At 45.5% G+C, this 13,318-nt stretch overlaps 1 protein-coding gene across 4 annotated transcripts in view; it reads left to right on the forward strand.

The window, feature by feature from the left end:
* Positions 1 to 13,318, forward strand: part of phip (pleckstrin homology domain interacting protein) — a 309,793-nt gene that overhangs the window by 275,428 nt on the left and 21,047 nt on the right. For all 4 annotated transcript variants that reach the window (XR_010972495.1, XR_010972494.1, XM_068026790.1 and 1 more), the window contains exons 33-35: positions 8,936 to 9,011; positions 10,561 to 10,614; positions 12,014 to 12,163. Coding sequence is in view for 2 of the 4 variants with exons in the window: in XM_068026790.1 (XP_067882891.1) it covers positions 8,936 to 9,011; positions 10,561 to 10,614; positions 12,014 to 12,163 (280 nt within the window). In the remaining 2 variants the exon portion in view is untranslated. The remainder of the gene's footprint in view (positions 1 to 8,935; positions 9,012 to 10,560; positions 10,615 to 12,013; positions 12,164 to 13,318) is intronic.

A 13,318-nucleotide genomic window follows, 5' to 3' on the forward strand; every position in this document is an offset into this window, starting at 1 on the left:
AGAATCTGGCCAAAGTGAACTGGGAGCAGCTACTTGTAGGAAAGTCTACATCAGATCAGTGGGAGTCATTCAAAGAGGAAATAGTGAGAGTTCAGAGCCAACATCTACCCATTAAGGTGAAGGGTAGGACGAACAAGACCAGGGACCCCTGGAGGTCAAGGGATATACAGGATTGGATCAGGGGAAAAAAGGAGGCTTATGGCAGATTCAGAGTGCTGAAAACAGTGGAGGCCCTAGAAGAGTATAGAAAGTGTAGGGGGGTACTTAAAAAAGTAATTAGGAGAGCAAAGAGGGGACATGAAAAAACATTGGCGGGCAAGATAAAGGAAAATCGTAAGACTTTTTATAAGTATAGTAAGGGCAAGAGGATAACCAGGGAAAGAGTAGGGCCATTAGGGATCAAAGTAGCGATCTGTGTGTGGAGCCGGAAGACATAGGTGAGGTTAATAATGATTACTTTTCATCTGTGTTCACGATGGAGAAGGACAATGTAGGTGTAGAGATCAGGGAGGGGGTTTGTGATATACTTGAACATATTAGCATTGAAAGGGAGGATGTAGTAGCTGTTTTAGTGGGCTTAAAAGTGGATAAATCCCCAGGCCCAGATGACATGTATCCCAGGCTGTTATGTGAGGCAAGGAAGGAGATAGCAGGACCTCTGACACAAATTTTCAAATCCTCTCTGGCCACAGGAGAGGTGCCAGAGGACTGGAGGACAGCGAATGTGGTACCATTATTTAAGAAGGGTAGCAGGGATAAACCAGGTAAATACAGGCTGGTGAGTCTAACGTCAGTGCTTGGGAAAATATTGGAAAGAATTCTGAGGGACAGGATTAATCTCCACTTGGAGAGGCAGGAATTAATCAGGGATAGTCAGCATGGCTTTGTCAGGGGGAGATTGTGTCTGACTAACTTGATTGAATTTTTTGAGGCGGTGACAAAATGTGTAGATGAGGGTAAAGCAGTTGATGTAGTCTATATGGACTTCAGTAAGGCTTTTGATAAGGTCCCACATGGGGGATTGGTTAAGAAGGTAAGAGCCCATGGGATCCAGGGCAATTTGGCAAATTGGATCCAAAATTGACTTAGTGGCAGGAGGAAGAGGGTAATGGTTGAGGGTTGTTTTTGCGAATGGAGGCCTGTGAACAGTGGTGTACCTAGGGATCGGTGCTGGGACCCTTGCTATTTGTCGTGTACGTTAATGATTTAGACGTGAATATAGGAGGTATGATCAGTAAATTCACAGATTACACGAAAATTGGTGGCGTTGTAAATAGTGATGAGGAAAGCCTTAGATTACAGGACAATATAGATGGGCTGGTAAGATGGGCAGAGCAGTAGCAAACGGAATTTAATCCTGAGAAGTGTGAGGTGATGCATTTTGGGAGGACTAACAAGGCAAGGGAATATACAATGGATGGTAGGACCCTAGGAAGTACAGAGGGTCAGAGGGAACTTGGTGTATTTGTCCATAGATCACTGAAGGCAGCAGCACAGGTAGATAAGGTGGTTGGAAAGACATGGGATACTTGCCTTTATGAACCGAGGCATAGAATATAAAAACAGGGAGATTATGATGGAGCTGTATAAAACGCTAGTTAGGCTACAGCTGGAGCTGTGTACAGTTCTGGGCACCAAACTATAGGAAGGATGTGATTGCACTAGAGAGGGTGCAGAGGAGATTCAGCAGGATGTTACCTTGGCTGGAGCATTTCAGCTATTAAGAGAGACTGGATAGGCTAGGGTTGTTTTCCTTAGAGCAGAGAAGACTGAGGGGAGATATGATTGAGGTATACAAAATTATGAGGGGCATTGATAGGTTAGATAGGAAGAAACTTTTTCCCTTAGCGGAGGGGTCAGTACCCAGGGGGCATAGATTTAAGGTAAGGTGCAGGAGGTTTAGAGTGGATTTGAGGAAAAATATTTTCACCCAGAGGGTGGTTGGAATCTGGAACACACTGCCTGAAGAGGTGGTAGAGGCAGGAACCATCACAACATTTAAGAAGTATTTAGATGAGCACTTGAAACACCATAGCATACAAGGCTACGGGCCAATTGCTGGAAAATGGGATTAGAATAGTTAGGTGCTTGATGGCCGGCACAGACACGATGGGCCGAAGGGCTTGTTTCTGTGCTGTATAACTCTCTGATAATATTCTTATGGTACTTTTCAAATCTCACTGTTTAAATTGGAAATGACGTCATCACTGGAGGTTTAAACAGCTACAAACTACAACTTTTTTTCTGTTATTCCTTTTCCAATGATATCTATGAACTGCCAGTCATCTTTTTGTTGATGAACTTTTGAATATATCCAGACTTAATCTTTCACATTTATTTATTACTAATGCTTCAGCCGTGGCTTTATTGGTCGCACTCTCGCCTCTGAGTCAGATTGTTCTGGGTTCAATTCCCTCTCCAGTTCTTGCGCACTAAAGTCAACGATGACTCTCCAGTGCAGTACTGCAGGAGCACTTGAATGAGATATTAAACCGAGGCCCCGTCAACCCTCTTGAGTGGATGTCCAAGAGCCTGTCGCACTATTTCGAAGAAGAGCAGGCGAGTTATCCTTGGTGTCCTGGTCAATATTTATTTATTTTATTCGATCGTGGGATATGGGCATCGCTAGCTAGGCCAGCATTTATTGCCCATCCCTAATCGCCCTTGAGAAGGCAGTGGTGAGCTGCTTTCTTAAACTGCTGCAGTCCTCGAGGTGTAAGTACACTCATAGTGCTGTTAGGAAGGGAGTTCCAGGATTTTGACCCAGCGACAGTGAAGTAACGGCGATATAGTTCCAAGTCAGCATGATGTGTGGCTTGGAGGAGAACTTGCAGATGGTGGTGTTCCAATGCATCTACCTCCTTGTGGTAGAGGTCACGGTTTTTGAAGGTGCTGTCTAAGGAGCCTTGGTGAACTGCTGCAGTGCATCTTGTAGATAGTACACACTGCTGCCACTATGTGTTGGTGATGGAGGGAGTGAATGTTGAAGGTGGTGGATGGGGTGCCAGTCAGGTGGGCTGCTTTGTCCTGGATGGTATCGAGCTTCTTGAGTGTTGTTGGAGTTGCAGCCATCCAGGCAAGTGGAGCGTATTCCATCACACTCCTGACTTGTGCCTTGTAGATGGTGGACAGGCACCGGGAAGACAGGAGGTGAGTTACTCGCGGCAGATTTCCCAGCCTCTAACCTGCTCTTGTAGCCACAGCATTTATGTGGCTGGTCCAGTTCAGTTTCTAGTCAATGGTGATTCCCAGGCTGTTGACAGTGGGGGATTCAGCGATGGTAATGCCATTGATGGTCAAGGGAGATGGATAGATTCTCTCTTGTTTGAGATGGTCATTGCCTGGCACTTGTGTGACGCGAATGATACTTGCCACTGATCAGCCCAAGCCTGGAGGTTGTCAGGTCTTGCTGCATCTGGACATGGGCTGCTTCAGTATTTGAGGAGTCATGAATGGTACTGAACATTGTGCAGTCATCAGCGAACATCCCTACTTCTGACCTTATGATGGGCGGAAGGTCATTGATGAAGCAGCTGAAGATGGTTGGGCCTAGGATGCTATCCTGAGGAACTCCTGCAGTGATGTTCTGGGACTGAGATGATTGACCTTCAACAACCACAACCATCTTCCTTTGTGCTTGGTATGACTCCAGCCAGTGGATAGTTTCCCCCCTGATTCCCATTGACACCAGATTTGTTAAGGCTCCTTGCTGCCATACTCAGTCAAATGCTGCCCTGATGTCAAGGGCAGTCACTCGCACCTCCCCTCTGGAGTTGAGCTCTTTTGTCCATGTTTGGACCAATGAGGTCAGGAGCAGAGTGGCCCTGGTGGAACCCAAACTGAGCTTCAGTGAGCAGGTTATTGCTGAGAAGTGCCACTTGACAGCACTGTCGACAACCCCTTCTATCACTTTGCTGATGATCGGGAGTAGACTGATAGGGCGGTAATTGGCCAGGTTGGACTTGTCCTGCTTTTTGTGCACAAAACATACCTGGGCAATTTTCCACATTGTCGGGTAGGTGCCAGTGTTGTAGCTGTACTGGAACAGCTTGGGCGCAGCTTGTTCTGGAGCACAGGTCTTCAGTACTATTGCCAGAATGTTGTCAGGGCCCATAGCCTTTGCAGTAACCAGTGCCTTCAGCTATTTCTTGATATCACATGGAGTGAATCGAATTGGTTGAAGACTGGCATCTGTGATGCTGGGGACCTCAGGAGGAGGCCGAGATGGATCATCTACTCGGCATTTCTGGCTGAAGATGGATGCAGATAATTCCGCCTTGTCTTTCGCACTGATGTGCTGGGCTCCCCCATCATTGAGGATGGGGATATTTGTGGAGCCGCCTCTACCTGTCAGTGGTTTAATTTTGTCCACCACCATTCACAACTGGATGTGGCAGGACTGCAGAGCTTAGATCTGTTCCATTGGTTGTGGGATCGCTTCGTCCTATTGTCTATTGTATCCTGCTTCTGCTGTTTGAACAAAGAACAGTACAGCACAGGAACAGGCCATTCGGCCCATCAAGCCTGCGCCGATCTTGATGCCTGCCTAAACTAAAACCTTCCGCACTTCCGGGGTCCGTATCCCTCTATTCCCATCCTATTCATGTATTTGTCAAGATGCCTCTTAAACGTCACTATCGTACCTGCTTCCACCACATCCCCTGGCAGCAAGTTCCAGGCACTCACCACCCTCTGTGTAAAAAAACCTGCCCCGCACATCCCCTCTAAACCTTGCCCCTCGCACTTTAAACCTATGTCCCCTAGTAACTGACTCTTCCACCTTGGGGAAAAAGCTTCTGACTCTCCACTCTATCCATGCCACTCATAACTTTGTAAACCTCTATCATGTTGCCCCTCCACCTCGGTCGTTCCAGTGAAAACAATTTGAGTATATCCAACCTCTCCTCATAGCTAATGCCCTCCAGACCAGGCAACATCTTGGTAAACCTCTTCTGTACCCTCTCCAAAGCCTCCACATCCTTCTGGTAGTGTGGCGACCAGAATTGCACACAATATTCCAAGTCTGGCCTAACTAAGGTTCTATACAGCTGCAGCATGACTTGGCAATTTTTATACTCTATGCCCCGACCGATGAAGGCAAGCATGCCTTCTTGACTACCTTATCCACCTGCATTGCCACTTTCAGTGATCTGTGGACCTGTATGCCCAGATCTCTCTGCCTGTCAATACTCCTAAGGGTTCTGCTATTTACTGTATACTTCCCACCTGTATTATACCTTCCAAAATGCATTACCTCACATTTGTCCGGATTAAACTCCATCTGCCATTTCTCCCCCCAAGTCTCCAACCGATCTATATCCTGCTGTATCCTCTGACAATCCTCATCACTATCCGCAACTCCGCCAACCTTTGTGTCGTCCGCAAACTTACTAATCAGACCAGCTACATTTTCCTCCAAATCATTTATATATATACTACAAAGAGCAAAGGTCCCAGCACTGATCCCTGTGGAACACCACTAGTCACAGCCCTCCATTCAGAAATGCACCCTTCCACTGCTACCCTTTGTCTTCTATGACCGAGCCAGCTCTGTATCTATCTTGCCAGCTCACCCCTGATCCCGTGTGACTTCACCTTTTGTACCAGTCTGCCATGAGGGACCTTGTCAAAGTCTTTACTGAAGTTCATGTCGACAACATCCACTGCCCTTCCTTCATCAATCATCTTTGTCACTTCCTCAAAAAACTCAATCAAGTTAGTGAGACACGACCTCCCCTTCACAAAACCATGCTGCCTCTCGCTAATAAGTTAATTTGTTTTCAAATGGGAGTAAATCCTGTCCCGTAGAATCCTCTCTAATAATTTCCCTACCACTGACGTAAAGCTCACCGGCCTATAATTTCCTGGATTATCCTTGCTAAACAAAGGAACAACATTGGCTATTCTCCAGTCCTCCGGGACCTCACCTGTAGCCAATGAAGATACAAAGATTTCTGTCAAGGCCCCAGCAATTTCCTCCCTTGCCTCCCTCAGTATTCTGGGGTAGATCCCATCAGGCCCTGGGGACTTATCTACCTTAATGCTTTGCAAGACACCCAACACCACCTCCTTTTTGATAATGAGATGACCGAGACTATCTACACTTCCTTCCCTAGTCTCATCATCCACCAAGTCCTTCTCTTTGGCGAATACTGATGCAAAGTACTCATTTAGTACCTCGCCCATTTCCTCTGGCTCCACGCATAGATTCCCTCCTCTGTCCTTGAGTGGGCCAACCCTTTCCCTGGCTACCCTTTTGCTCTTTGTGTACGTATAAAAAGCCTTGGGATTCTCCTTAATCCTGTTTTCCAATGAATTTTCATGACCCCTTTTCGCCCTCCTGACTCCTTGCTTAAGTTCCTTCCTACTTCCTTTATATTCCTCAAGTTCCCAGCCTTCTAGCCCTTACAAATGCTTCCTTTTTCTTTTTGACTAGGCTCACAATATCCCTCGTTATCCAAGGTTCCCAAAACTTGCCAAACTTATCCTTCTTCCTCACAGGAACATGCTGGTCCTGGATTCTAATCAACTGACGTTTGAAAGACTCCCACATGTCAGATGTTGATTTACCCTCAAACAGCCGCCCCCAATCTACATTCTTCAGTTCCTGCCTGATATTGTTATAATTAGCCTTCCCCCAATTTAGCACGTTCACCTGAGGACTACTCTTATCCTTATCCACAAGTACCTTAAAACTTACAGAATTATGGTCACTGTTCCCGAAATGCTCCCCTGCTGAAACTTCGATCACCTGGCCGGGCTCATTCCCCAACACCAGGTCCAGTACGGCCCCTTCCCTAGTTGGACTACCTCCATATTGTTTCAAGAATCCTTCCTGGATGCTCCTTACAAATTCTGCCCCATCCAAGCCCCGAGCACTATGTGAGTCCCAGTCAATATCGGGGAAGTTAAAATCACCCACCACTACAACCCTGTTACCTTTACATCTTTCCAAAATCTATCTACATATCTGCTCCTCTATCTCCCGCTGGCTGTTGGGAGGCCTGTAGTAAACCCCCAACATTGTGACTGCACCCTTCCTATTCCTGAGGTCTTCCCATATTGCCTCGCTGCATGACCCCTCCGAGGTGTCCTCCCGCAGTACAGCTGTGATATTCTCCTTAACCAGTAATGCAACTCCCCCACCCCTTTTACATCCCCCTCTATCCTGCCTGAAGCTTGTAAATCCCAGAACGTTTAGCTGCCAATCCTGTCCATCCCTCAACCAAGTCTCTGTAATAGCAACAACATCATAGTTCCAAGTACTAATCCAAGCTCTGAGTTCATCTGCCTTACCTGTTATACTTCTCGCATTGAAACAAATGCACTTCAGATCACCAGTCCCGCTGTGCTCAGCAACATCTCCCTGCCTGCTCTTTCTCTTAGTCTTACTGGCCTTATTTACTAGTTCCCCCTCAGTTATTTCACTTGCTGACCTACTGCTGTAGTTCCCACCCCCCTGCCACACTAGTTTAAACCCTCCCGAGTGACGCTAGCAAAACTCACAGCCAGGATATTTGTGCTCCTCCAGTTTAGATGCAACCCGTCCTTCTTGTCCCGGAAGAGATCCCAATGATCCAGATATCTGAAACCCTCCCTCCTACACCAGCTGTTCAGCCACGTGTTTAGCTGCACTATCTTCCTATTTCTAGCCACACTGGCACGTGGCACAGGGAGTAATCCCGAGATTACAACCGTAGAGGTCCTGTTTTTTAACTTTCTACCTAACTTCCTGAACTCCCCCTGCAGGAACTCATCACTCTTCCTGCCTGTCTTGTTAGTACCAATGTGTGCCGCAACACATTCACCCTTCCCCTTCAGAATGCCCCCTGCCCGTTCAGAGACATCCTTGACCCTGGCACCGGGGAGGCAACATACTATGCTGGAGTCTCTTTTACATCCACAGAAGCCCCTATCTGTGCCCCAGACTGTAGAGTCCCCTATAACTATTGCTCTTCTGCGCTTTGTCCTTCCCTACTGAACAACAGTGCCAGCCGTGGTGCCACTGCTCTGGCAGCTGCTGTTGTTTTCCCCTGATAGGCCATCCCCCCCAACAGTATCCAAAACAGTATACTTGTTAGAGAGGTGGGGGATAGCCACAGGGGATTCCTGCACTGACTGCCTGCTGCTTCTAGCGGTCGCCCATCTATCTGCCTGCACCTTGGGCGTAACCACCTCTCTAAAACTCCTTTCTATGATGCTTTCTGCCACCTGCATTCTCTTAAGTGCATCCAGTTGCTGCTCCAACCGATCCATGCGGTCTGTGAGGAGCTACAATTGAGTACACTTCCTGCAGATGTAGTTGTCCGGAATGCTGGAAGCGTCACGGGCCTCCCACATCTCACAGGTGAAGCACTTTACCCCTCTAACTGACATTTCTAGCAATAATTAATTAATTTAAAATAAATAAATACTTATTAAATCCTTACTAAATTAAGTTGCAATTAACTATGGTCCCTCGTGGTCCCCTATATTGTTTGGCATGCAAGTAGTCCTGTGTTGTAGCTTCACCTGGCTGAAACCTCATTTGTAGCTATGCCTGGCGCAGCTCCTGACATGCCCTCCTACACTTTTCGTTGAAGCAGGGTTGGTCCCCAAGCTTCATAATGGTAGGGTGGGAATATGCTGGGCCATCAGGTTGCAGATTGTGGTTGAGTACAATTCTGCTGCTGCTAATGGCCCACAGCGCCTCATGGATGCCCAATTTTGAGTTGCTAGATCTTACTTCTCAATCAGTATAACAAAAATAGATTATTCGATCATTAACACGTTGTTTGTGGGAGTTTGCTGTGCATAAATTGACTGCCTTGTTTCCTGCATTACTACAGTGACTGCATATCCCGAAGTACTTCATTGGCTGTAAAGTGCTTTGATACATCTGGTGTTATCTCAATGCAAGTCTTTGATTCATTTTTCTTTTTAATTATTGCTGCAGAGACCAGAACTCCACTGACATCCTTCCATTCTACAATAACCTGAAGAAGAAAATGATGTCAGATGAAGAAGATGAGGTAAAATAAGACTGAGAAAATGATCAGAGAGTGATGTGTAGAGGCTGAAATCTGACAAAGTACACACATTTATGTTTTTAAAAATGTATTCAATAAGCTCATGTGATGGCATAGTGTGTTAGACACTGGCTGGATTACTACAATGTCTATTCAGGCCAGAGGAGCTTGGTTTGATCCTCATTCTGTCCTGAGTTAGCTGATCTCATCGAGGACAGTAGTTGGGAACTATAATTGACCTCAGCACCTTTGGCTTCATGGGGGGAAGAAATAGTCAGCAACTACTATAAAGTGCATATGCTTAAACTTTGAGCAAGTATAAGATCAGACTCTGTTATGTTGCCCTCTGTGATTGAATTTTCTGTCAGTACTCAGTGTCTCAGGCCACATTAAGAATGGGCACTTGGATTTTGTACTGGAAGAGCTGCCAGGACTCATGGAACTGTATCCAACAAGAGTTGATACCTTTGAGGGAGGGATGACCCTGTAATCAGCGTTGTATTATTGCTGCAAGTGTTATGGCTAGCAAAATGAATACATTACTAGAAGTGCATACGATGATCGTAAAATGTAACGGTCTTTAATATCTGTACACTTCAGTGTGGGATATTGAAGAGGCTGATTAACGCACTGCTAATTCCTTGAATTTGAAATCAGATTAAAGCCCTTATCATTTACTCCCAATTATGTATGAAAATGAAACATTATCTATGGAGATTTGCAAAGTATTTAAACTATTCTGGAATCTTAAATTTACTTGTGAGAGAGTCAAACTGTAACGTTCAATAATTATTCAGAAATAGCCATTTAGTAGTACAGAACTTGAGTATTGCTGAAAATAGAGACAAGTTGTCAAAGCTTTTAGTCTTGCACTCATCAGGACAATCGCAAGAATAAACAATGTAAGGGAAAACAACTTCTACTCCATGAGAAGAGAGTGCTGACTGGTTGGCAAGTGAACTCTGATTGGTAGAGGCATTGCCATGGAGAATGCACCAGTTTACGGTGACCGACAGTTAACTGCCAAGCTTTGTTTGAAATTTAAACCAGGCAGCTTGACTCTGATTGGTCAAGGCATTTCCCTGAGGAATGAACCAGCGAATGGCTGTCACTTATTTTGTTCAGCTGAAACAGGCGCAATGTGTGTACATATTCTTTCTGTCTGCAAAGAACAGGGTCCTGTGTTTTAATATATGTGGCTTCCAGTACACACACATGCGCCACACTTAGAGCCCTACTGACAATCTTAAATTGGTTGTCAGCGTAATTCTTAGCACACTGTGGATTATTTAGCAAACGTTGTCCAATCGCAGAATCACCCCTAATGTTGGACACTGTGTTTTGAGTTTTGCAAGCACGGGCTAGTTGAGTACGGCCTGTACCTTGCCCGTTGCGGACAGCAGAAAGGAAATGTCTTGCGATTGTCCAGATGAGTGCAAGACGAAAAGCTTCGACAATGTGTCTCTATTTTCAGCAAAATCCAGTAATAGTTATTTCTTTTTAACTGTTTTGGTTGTGTAACATTGTTCTGTCCTATTTTTCTGGTTATAAGGATGATGAGGCAGAGAATTCTGATGTTCCAGGAACCTCCACCAGGAATAAAAAGGTAATCAGATCTTAGTCCTGAGTCAGAGGTGTCAGCACATATGGATGCAGGCCTAAATCAGCTGGTGTTATGCATTATTATTTACTTGCTGGTAGCTTTTTTGGGCAGGGAAGTAAAAGAAAATACATTGTACGTTATATATAAAGTATTCATCTACTTTAATAAACTGTCAAAACATTGTGTTTTTTTTAGAACATATAATCCGTCTCTTTAGTTTTGAAACTAGCATCTCTTTTAGCCATGATTCATGTCTAAGAGAGATGAGCTTCAATGGGGCGAATGTCCTATTCTTATCTCCAACTTTTCTTGTGTTCTGAAGACATTCATTTGGTAATATGGTGTGATATGGGTTGTGTACTCAAAGTAGACTTTCTTGGAAACAATAGGGCATTCATGCTCCAGCATATTATCTACAGAGTGCATGGACACAGGTTCAAGCCTGCTGTGACCTTTATGGTTCATACCTTAGCTATGCAGTCCGGAGTAGATGTTGCACAGAGTCTAGGAGCTGAATTTTACCAGCCCCTCGATGCATGGGTGGTGGTGGGGGGGGGGGGGCATAAAATTCAACGGGGAGAGGCCCGCCTTGACCCCCGACGTTGAGAAGGGCCTGCCGCATATTACCGGCAGCAGGGGTCCTTGAAGTGGTTCCCCCCACCCTGCCACCAAATGGCGGGGCCTTCATCTAAATATTTAAATAAACACTAATGAGATTTAAATTAGCTTACCTGTAGGCAGAGGCCGCCCCACGCCGATTTTACAGCCGCCGAATGCACCCTGCGCGCCTTCGGAACTCCATACGGAGTTCCGAGGTGAGGACTTGGGGTGGTGAGGGAGTGGGGAAAACTATTTTTATTGGTTGTGGGGATGGTGGGAAGGGGTTGAGGGTCAAAGGGAACTAATTTCTGGGGGGGGAAGGTTCGGGACACTAATAAATGTTTGTTATGGGGAGAGAGGGCAATTAATATATAAATTCCCATTGGGGGGTGGGAGACGGGATTTAGAGTTGAAATAAAAATTTATTTTCATTTCTTGGAGATCGGGATCTTTAAATTTTAAAATGTTACTGAAGGGCTTGAAGCCCTTTAAAAATGGCGCCTGCGTGGTGGCACCGGATGCCGTTGCCGGTGACGCAGCGGCCGCCCCCTCTACGTCATCGGGGGTTGACACTCCACCCCTTCTATTTAAATCAGCATGTAATATCATGGGGGGTGTGCGGCAGCACCACTCTGTCAGAAGGCCGCCGAGTTCAAAGTGTGCCGCCGCGGAGCGTGAATGAAATCCAGCCCTAGATATTTTCCACAGGGAGTGATGAAGAGTCTGTTTGGAAGAGATTTAAAATATATATATATGTTTTACGCACAAACCTTTATAATTCTTGTGTTTTGGGGAAATCCAGGAACACCGGCCTAGGAGGACACAGCGTAATCGTGTTCAGCCACATGATATTAATGCCTGGAAGGTGTGCTGTAGAGAGCTGCTGCATCTAATCTTCCAGTGTGAAGACTCGGAGCCTTTCCGTCGGCCTGTGGATTTATTTCAGTATCCGGTATGTAAATACCTGCTTTAATTTATTTGGCTATGTGCAGTCTATATCATTGTTTTTCTTTTAACTAACTTCACAGCATTTTCACTGAGTGCTTTATAAAAGATATACAAAGGAAAGTTTTGGAGATTTTGCTCTCAGCAAGAAGCCTTGCAATTCAGGGTGTGCAGGTTGTCGAATTGGGAATGGAGATCATTTGCCTGGTTTGCTGTGCAGCATTTTGGAGACTTTGCTGCTGATTTGAATGATCTCATTTCATCTCAGATTCCTTTGGAAATAAGCCATATGCCAGATTTTGTGCATAATGGTATCTCCTTCCGCCATAGTGCAGCTGACCTGCATAAATTGGACATGTCACTGTGAGCTTTTAAGCATTGACTCCTTAAAGATGTTTTGCAGTTTTCTTTGCTGTTTGGAGCGTGGTAGGTTTGGGTGGGTTGAGGGGTTGTCAAACTCAGGATTTGGCTAACTTGGCAGGAAGGTTCAGAGCTGAAAACTGTGGAATGCGGACATACATGGTCCACAGGTCGAACTAGGAACTGCACAGACTTGCAGGTTGAACCCGGAGGTGGAAGATGGGTGACAGGATTCTGGGAGCAACATGGAGGCATTCCTCCAGAGCCACAGTATTGGCCTCCGCCACAAGTTTGGCTTGGTATTTAATTTCATCTGAACTTTCATTGTTGCTGTATATGCATTTTTTTGCATTGCAAAGCTTTTAGTTACCACTCCTTTTCTTGCAACAGTCTTGCTTCCTGTTGCATTTTCACTTGCAACAACCAGAATGTTCAGGTTGGGAATTCTTGTGTGGGTTCCAATGGAATTTCATGATTTTCATGGGATGATAACTTCAGAAAGGGGTGAGGACAGGTGCAATTACATCTTGGACATTACCCCAGTGCTTGGATTTAGTGACCTAGACCTTCTTTGCTGGATATGTCAGGGGAGACCCATCTTTGGCACCTCAGCTTTGATAGGGAAGCAGGCATAGTTGTCATCTTCTGAATACTGACCTATGGGGATAGCTCCAGTCACAATAAACTAATTCTACTGGATTATTCCAAGATTACCCAACAGCAATATGGACCAAATTGGTCTGCCGTCTGTCCACATATCCATTGAAGAAGTGGACCAATAGGGGAGGAAGAAAAAGGGCTG

The sequence above is a fragment of the Heterodontus francisci genome, chromosome 3, assembly GCF_036365525.1.
Source record: "Heterodontus francisci isolate sHetFra1 chromosome 3, sHetFra1.hap1, whole genome shotgun sequence".
Classification (NCBI taxonomy): domain Eukaryota; kingdom Metazoa; phylum Chordata; class Chondrichthyes; order Heterodontiformes; family Heterodontidae; genus Heterodontus; species Heterodontus francisci.